We start from the raw sequence: 9,250 nt of genomic DNA, 5'->3' as shown, positions 1-9,250 counted from the left end.
CCAGTAATCAAGAAAACCTGACGCCATTTTGATAGAGAACCTGTCTTCGTGACAATTAATATTTCCAGTTTGTAAATAATGGAATATTTACGTCGAAATCCAAAAGTTTCTATAGTTTTCACAATAAAAACATGTCTGGTCATCAAGCGATGGAAAACTGATTTAATTCTCTACATGTTAAATAAAGACGTCGGTGAAATTTGTACGAACAAATAAGTAATTTTATTGCAAATGAGGCAGAAGGCTAATGACATATTTGCAAAAAAAAAAAAGAAGATAAATACCATTCATACGATTAGCTATATAATCACCACGTTTTCTCCACTGCCAATGTTCCGGGAAAATTCACTGTAGCTTCCATCAGGATCATAATTAGTGACGATGACGGATGTCTTCTATGTAATTAGAGATAATTGCATGCCAGTTATAAATATACCAACACACGCGTTTGCGAGGCACGAATTTCGACAGCCAAGTCAGTGAGCTAGTTAAGTAATATGATATTTCTTTGTCCGATATGAAGTTGATATTATATAAGTATTCATTAATTCAGAATAATCTAGAATATCTTCAGCTGTAAGTAAAATCCCTTGGCTACAGATTTCAGCTATCTGTATTTCTTAATCATCTTTGTTGATAATAAAATATAATCGATATCAATTTCCCTCATAGAAAACATTTCAACTATTTCAATTATACTTATGTGAGAGTAAGTTAAAAGTACTGTATATGAAGATGTTTTCATTTTCTGTATGGGAAGATCTCTATTCAGGATCTATGTGTTTGTTTAGCTCAGTCAGCAGTTGCCCCCAGAACCTTCTTTGGCTTGTTCTATCGGAAGGCCACGTACAGTAATTGACCATGCTGATCAGTGTTCGCATAGGCGCGGAAAGATTGATTCTATCGATATCCTCTATCAGTACAACACTCAGGACCCCGGGACCTTCTCGAACAGCTTTCGTCTGTGTCAAAGCTAGCTGATAATCACAAAGTTCGTTGTTCAGCAACGACTGTGATAGTATGACAATGACATTCTTGCTCAGTTCAAAATGCTTGGTAATGTTTTCAAAGATCAACGCACCAGGTTCGAAATCTCTGGCATGAATGCATAACCTACACTGGGACTTGTTCTCTAGTTCTGGAATAAGTTTCCGCGAAACGAAAGATTGGTCATGATCACTGTATATAACGTATGCATCATATCGGTAATCAGTGTCCTTGGAGAGTCTTTGATATCCTAGTTTGTACACTCCAGTGACATGTAACCAGTATCGAAGATGGAACCTGTATCTGAAACATACAGACACCATCAGCACTATGAATACAAATGTTACCGAAATTCCTATGCATACATTTTGCAGAAGTCTGCCCACATCGGTACACATTTCCTTGGTTGGATTGTAATCCTTCAACAACACATTGTTCAGTTCCGGAGGCGACCTGCAAACGTAACGTTCTGGATAATTGACAATGGTGGTGTGTTTAGTAGATTTCATCCAATCAAGAAACCACATAAGATCACATGTGCACGAGAATGGGTTATTTGTAATACAGATCTTTTCCAGCGAGCCCAGAAAACCTTTCGGGAAAGACGATTGATTTATAAGCTTGATGTTATTTCCATCTAAGTACAAGCTTCGTAGTGACGTAACATTACCGAACACGCTTGGGTCGTCACCCCAACCGTTTATGTAATTACCTATGAGAACCAACTTTTTCAACTTTGGAATGTGCTGAAAAACATCACCAGGAATCGCCTTGAGATAAGTGCTTTGCAATATGAGAATTTGTAATTCCTTCAACGGAGAAAACATGTACCTTAGAGCTTTAGAATTTGAAGGTAGGTGATTATCTGTTAACTCAAGCGAAACGAGTTTCGGACAAAAGGAGAACAATCCTAAATTAGAACCCTTTAGCCTGTCAAATCTGAAATTATTTGAAACAAAAGTAATTGTTCGAAGACTGGAAGAGTTAAAAGCCAAAGTGTCAATTCTTTTAATAGTAATACTGTTCGAATTCATTCTGATACTACGAAGAGAAGGAAGATTGGCAAAGGTGTTGTTTTTCAGTTCTCTAACATATATCTCGTTAAGTACAAGGCTACGTACGTACGGAAGACACGAAAATGATGATTGATCTAAGGAATAGACGGGATTTGATGCGAAGTTTAGGGATTTGTATCGACCCGTTGGAGTTCCAGTAGGTCCACAAAAAGACGGAATTTTAAGCAGATGATTGTACGCTATGTTGAATTCGAGAATACTTGTAGTTTCGAATCCCGTAGTGTTGAATTCCGTCAAGTCGTTTTCAGCTAAATCAAGGTCTTCTAGATGATAAACGTTCGAGAAATATGACGCAGATATAGACTTGATCCCATTTTGTTGCAGTGAAATCTTCTGAATAAGCGAACCAGTAAGTCCAGAAAACATATCCACTGGTATCCAATCCCAGCCGTTCGAATCCAGTCTTATTTCTAGGAGTGTCGGCGTTACGTTCAAGAAAGCAGACACAACTTCGGGCATAAGCCTTTTATTTGACCTGAACGACAAAACTGTTAAATTTGGCAGAACAGTGAATGCATCTGGTTGAACGTTGACGGTGTTGGTATCAATAAAGTGTAATTCTGATATTCTGTTTTGTGATAGATTCGACAACAAATAATCCGTTACCGTGGTGAAATTTGTCTTCATGAAATACACCTTTTCAACATAGCGCGGTAGCTTCGGTATTACTTGAGATTTCCCCACACACTTGGCCATTTTTTCTCGTAATTTACAACGACAAAATGGTTTGGGACAAGGTATGTCTTTCTTGCTGTCACACAAACACAAGCATAGTACCAATGCTAAAGCGACAATCCAAATCCGCCTGTCCGCCATGACTACTGAAGTCTGTAAGATAAGATAGCTAATTCGTATTACATCAAATCATTTACATTTTACTACAAACAAATGTATACGTATCTGCAATGAGGCTAAAGGTTCATTAACCGAAGGAATTGCTATTTAGCTGTTTTTACTAAGTTAGCATCATGCACTGGATCTTACATCGGTTTCAATTTGATATGTGAACTTGATTTGTAAAGACGCTTGCTGCTCCGGAACACCTGGTCCTTAATTTTCGATTGTTTTTCAGGAGTTTTCGTGAAAATCGTTCTTTTGTTCATAGTTTGCCCTAGTTTTATTGAATTTGATTGAGTTTGGATTATCATTATATTAACATAATATAAATGAAACAAAAAAATGTGACGAGTTTCATAAATCACATATCAAATGGAAACGATTTTTTTTATCACTGGAGAGATTTTAAAGCAAACATAGTTGAAAATTAATATTTCTACATCGAACTTGAAGTCATGTTCGGTTTTAATTAAAAATGAAAAAAACTGTGTGTATGTTATGGACAATGTGGGGTTTCATTTTTTTTTCAGGATAATATTTTAGCTTTGTGTTGGATTATTACGTCACAATGCCATAAATTTTCATAGAATGCGTGACGACCATGACAGTGTTGTTGATTGTAAGATCTCCTAGTTGTATCGAATTGGCTATAAATGTACATTTTTTTTAATAAATATGTATATATTAAAATATATATACAACATTTCACATTCATTGAATAATAAAACAATCAACTAATAAAATACAGGTATTAAACGCCGGTGTAAAGCAGAATTATTTAATTATTATTTATCGTTTGAGTGACAAATTCGTAACAATCGTCACGGCTGTATCTGTTCTGGTAACGGTTTCGAGTTGTCAAGTGTTCTGGTCTAAGGGGGATAACTTTGTCAGTGAAGCGAAATGACGTTAATGGGAAGTTGATTCAGCATACCTTATTTTGACTTATAGTTTCTTTTTATTTTTATAAAATCATGAAAAGTGGTTTATTTTGTTTTTAATTATTGACAACACTAATGTTTACGACATAAAGCCGCCCCGTGACCAGCAGACGACAAACGTAAACAAAACCGCTCTAACGCTGTCAGACAACAGGGCAGCGTGACTTGATCAGGACATGTCCACAAGAATTATGTACACACAAATATAGTCAGGTTTTAGTAACTAACAGCAGTTTCTGCATCTCAAACTTTGATGCGAAGAAACTCCGTGTGAAGAGGTTATACAAAGCTAAAAACAATCCTGTTTACTCGGTCTGAGATTCATGACTATTGGTCGAACGTCGGTTACTTAATTCCCATGATCACTGGTTATATACTGTTGATCACGACCATTTGTATACCAATTCAAAATCGAGTCAATATAGTGACTATACAGAAGAAATCACAACTAAATGGACTGGGCATGATGAGGAGAGAGAGATAGATTGGTTCGTTAGCAGGCTTTTCGTCTCCGCGACTTCTCCCGTGTCCGGGTATCGTCTCACCAACGAACGTCAGTGTTTTTGCGACTTGAGGTGCCGACCTGCATCTCCCTCAGTCTGTCGCGGTTATCGTTTGATTATACTAGTTTTAGTAGACCGCCCCATTGCCTAATAATGCCTTATCTTAACTCTAGCGGTTGAAACGTGTAGGTTTCTGATGTTTTAGAGTTGTCTCCCTTCGACCTTTCTGTTTACCGTTTATATTTTTTCCAAGTAGTCGATATTTCTTAGGAATTCGTGGAGTAGTCAATGCAGTAGTCTTTCATTTTCACGTGACATTAAAACCTGGTTGATGGATGTATATTGAATTTTTATTCTTTTGAATTTGACAATGGTATCGTTTCTTTCCTGGTCGAATCTATTGCAATATAGACAAATATGGACTCTTCTGTTTTACAATGTGCACAGTCTTTAACCATTGCACTGATTGTACATTCTCACTCGTCCTCTGAAATGCCTAAAGGCCATAATAGAGGACGTTAATCCCATAATAATAATGATAATTATACATTCTCTGTTGCTTCAGGTTTTTAACTAGGCACAACATGGAGTTAATTACATTACTTCTTTCGTTTTTCTCTAGTCTGTATTAATTGTAATGAAAAAAGACTATCTGTAAGAATTACTGCTCTGTTTGTGGACTTTTTTTTATGTTAATAAGTATTACACTGTATAAACTAACACTGATTGGTCTATATAATACAGCAATGATTTTTTTTACACTGGTATATTTCTCGTCAATCGTTGACAATTCTTTTGCCCTAGTTTCTGCTGGATTTTCCCTTTTTGTTGGCTTTGTTTAAAATTATATTCTAATATCGAGAGTCTAATTTTAGGGCGGAGTTGGATTTGGAAAAAAAATCATCAGTTTATATTTGGTCTAAATCGTGTTCAACGAGAAGTTGATTTGTTATAAAGTTATGTGACGGTTTGGCATGTTGTTGTAGTTTGTTTCTGTATTTAGTGTCGTTGACTTCTGAAACGATTTTATTTGGCGGGAAACCGGGTCCTAGTGTTTGTGTTCTGGCCCTATATTGACATATGAGCTTTTTCCTCCTTAGTTTAAATAACAGTTTGGCGAATTCAGCCAACATGCTTATTGGTGTTGTGTTTTAAAGTGCCTAAAGCTATATCTATTACGTTATGCTGCATTATGTCTAAATTTTAATGCATTATCAGAACCCGAATGATAAACTGAACAGCCATAGTCTATTTTTTTATCTAATGAGTGCTTTATATAGAGTCAATATAGTGACTTTGTTCCTAATTTATTTCCGGAGACGTATATTAATGTATTATGTGCATTTTTGCAGCGTTCTTCTATATTTCTTATGTATGGAATCCATTATAATTTTCGATTTAAGAATAATCCTAAGTTTTGCGTTTCTTTAGAGAGATGAACTGTGGAGTTGGTATGGGGATTGTGTTCATGTTTGACCTCTTGATCCGACAGGCATGTTAACTTGCGTCCTGTTTATACAAAGGTATGTGTCAGGAAGATTTTTTTGTCAAATGTAAATTGTATGACATTTGAGTTCCTTAAATCTCAATAATATTTCCGACTGACTCCCTCAAAATCACGTGCTTTATAAAAGTTCCCGTCTACTAAAAATCACATGACACACTCGTGCATAAATGTAAGCCTACTGTTCCATTATAAATGAATATAAAATCATATAAAATGCTTTATGTAACATGTTGGAGTAAGTTAACATTTCCAGTAGTAAAATCTATACATGTTGATTAAAAAAACAAATAAATAAATAGAAAAAAAATATGATTAATATATTTGCAATGCAGCAATGTACTTTACAGTATAGAGTTTCGATCACACCAACATCAGATTAGGCACTTTATTGACTGTTTTTGTTTGTTATTTTTTAACAACAATAATGTCAAAATCATTTCATATGTAACAAAGATATACACATATAAATATTATAATTGTGTACCTCAATATATTACTGATCAAGTACTGTCAAAATATCTCAAAGTACAGTAATAGTATTTCATCCAAAATTGTTGACTGTATTTGACCGACAATTAAACGATATTGAAATCTGGACTGTACATGTACATTGTACATCAACAAATAATTAAGATAAAGTATAGATACAAGGAAAACAAATCCAAATTAAAAAACATTGGAATTTGCTTATCAGTAATCCAGTTATTTAGCTCTCTCCTCTGCCAAAACAGGTTTATAATCATTTTATTATCAGTAGTTCCCCAACTCTTGATAATTTCAACTCAGTTATCTCACATCACAAAAAATAACCCTGTCAAAATATTGACTCGTCAGTACCCTATCTCTCTCCAGTTAGGGTATCAGGGTCAACCCTGTCATAATATCTATCCGTCAGTACTCCATCTCTCTAGATGGGTTATCACAATCGACATTGTCAAATATTAATTTCTCAGTATATCTTATCTCTCCTCAGATGGGTTATCACAATCAACCTTGTCAAAATATTAATTTCTCAGTATATCTTATCTCTCCTCGGATGGGTTATCACAATCGACCTTGTCAAAATATTAATTTCTCGATATACCCTATCTCTCCTCAGATGGGTTATCACAATCGACTCTCTAATGACATTGATTCGACAGTATCCTTTATCTCTCCAGTTGGGTCACCACAGTCAACCTTGTAGTAGTATCATAAAGTCAGTATTCCACCTCTCCCCAGATGGGTAATTATAACTAACCCCCTAATAATATAAACTCGCCAACATTCCATCTATCCCCATGTGGGTTATTGTATTGACTAACCGCAATTCACTTGTAACCAACACTTAGTCATTGCCCTTTGACCCTCTCTCATGATGATACTCGATTCACATATTTAAGTTGTCAGGATGTCGTACGTTCTCCCAGCGATACGACTTAACCACTGTATGATAAATCAGCCGATAGCAGTCTCCTTAGCTGAGTATTAACATAATTGCGCTCTTTGTATTTATGCGTTCCGTTAAACAGGAACAGAAAAACGAATTATTTCCTTGTAAGTTTATACACGGTGTGTAATCGGTAAACAATAGATAGACCCCGTGCGGAACCCCTGTTAAACAACAATCCCTGTGCGGAACTCCTGTAAAAACAATAGACTCCGTGCGGAACCCCTGATAAACAACAGACCTCGTACGGAACCCCTGATAAACAACAGACCCCGTGCGGAACCCCTGATAAACAACAATCCCTGTGCGGAACTCCTGATAAACAAAAGACCTCGTACGGAACCCCTGATAAACAACAGACCCCGTGCGGAACCCCTGATAAACCTCAGACCCCTTGCGGAACCCCTGATAAACAACAGTCCCCGTGCGGAACCCCTGATAAACAACAGACCCCGTGCGGAATTCCTGATAAACAATAAACCCCGTGCGGAGCCCCTTATAAACAACATACCTCGCGAGGAACCCCTTATAAAGAATATTCTAAAAAGAAAGCCTAAGTTTTAACCTGTGTGAGGTATCTTCTGAGCAACGTGATGGTAGATAACTATTGGCAGTAAACGGACCCCCGCTAAACAGTATGATTAATAGGACGGTAATGGTCATACGGTTTAACCAATAGATAAAATTACGTGTATTGGAATAGAAAGGTAACGCCTATGCTAGTAAGGCAAAAATATAAAAAAAAAAAAAAACCCAAATAACATCACGATTTTTAAACGTTAATATTCGGTCCATCCAATGCGTAGGTGTGCAAAGTGAAGGGTAATACGCCAAATATTAAACAATAATTAAAGTGGGACACTTTGGGTATATATAGTACAATCAGTTAAAGGATTTCACGAAAAGGACTTATAAATCCTAAGTAGTAGTCTATTGTTCGTGGAAACATAGTCACAGAAAAATGGTGACGACATACATCTTAAAACTTGATTAGTTAATTAAAATCGTTCTTAATTATTTCTACTTTCTACCACACTTCTTCTATGTACAGGAACACCTCCCAAACAAACCCACAAGTACACACCCTGCTCGTTCTCACTGTACATGGTTATTTGTTGTCAACTTGGATAGATTGTGACAAATACATAGCAATGGTTGATAATGAGATAAGATAGAATGTTGTGTTGAGAATTCAAACCAAAAATACAGTTGTTATACTGAACGAGACCTACCTGTCCTGGCTCCAGTGAAAATCGACGACGTCACATTTACTGAAGAAGGAAGTAAAACTTTGTTGAATAAATATGTGTATTAGAAAGCAGAGTGTACACCCAGAACATTTAGTTAACAAGGTCTACAGTATAGTAAGCTTGGCTTCCGTGTTTAAAAAAAGACAAACATGAAATCTTTACATAAACTATGCTCTTGCGCATTGTTTTGAATGTGAGTCATGATATCTGAAACGTTGATAATGTATTTTTCATTGCGTCACTTAATACCTCGTTTCGGCATGGAAAATCTCACCCCGGTCCCTGATATAATTGTGAAATTTAACCTACGTGTATAAGTAGATGGTGAAAGATTATCCCTGTTTTTGTCTAGTATCGAAAAGACGAAAGACAATTTACAATTTAAAATCAAGCGAACGATCAGTATATTGGTCATCAATGATTACAGATCAAATAACATATCGATTTCAAACAACATTTGATAATGTAAATATTTATTGATTGATAATTTTATCAATTAACAAGTCGCGGAAGGTGTCAGATTAACTGATTGTTCTTCCTATGAAGCTTGCAATACATTTATTTTGACCGATGTTATTTTGCCTGTTGGTTCCGTTGTTGTTAACATTGTCCTCATTTGGGAACGTGACATTATTTACATGGCTTGACCAAGGTTTACATTGCGTGGTTCGTCGATGAAGCAGAAGAGACTTTGCTCTTCGGGAACACCTGGTCTTATTC

General features: G+C 36.0%; 1 protein-coding gene across 1 annotated transcript; it reads right to left on the bottom strand.

Annotated features, from left to right (window-relative positions):
* Positions 1 to 249: 249 nt before the first annotated feature.
* Positions 250 to 8,945, bottom strand: LOC132558193 (toll-like receptor 13). The gene is made up of 2 exons (XM_060222724.1): positions 8,805 to 8,945; positions 250 to 2,891 (listed from the first exon to the last, which is right to left on the bottom strand). Exons 1-2 carry the CDS (start codon positions 8,943 to 8,945, stop codon positions 765 to 767), a joined length of 2,268 nt encoding a protein of 755 aa, XP_060078707.1. The 3' UTR covers positions 250 to 764.
* Positions 8,946 to 9,250: the final 305 nt, after the last annotated feature.

The sequence above is a fragment of the Ylistrum balloti genome, unplaced genomic scaffold (genome assembly GCF_031769215.1).
Source record: "Ylistrum balloti isolate Yb309-2 unplaced genomic scaffold, AGI_CSIRO_Ybal_v1 Utg370768, whole genome shotgun sequence".
NCBI classification, from domain to species: domain Eukaryota; kingdom Metazoa; phylum Mollusca; class Bivalvia; order Pectinida; family Pectinidae; genus Ylistrum; species Ylistrum balloti.
This window is presented reverse-complemented; position numbering and strand designations above follow the sequence as displayed.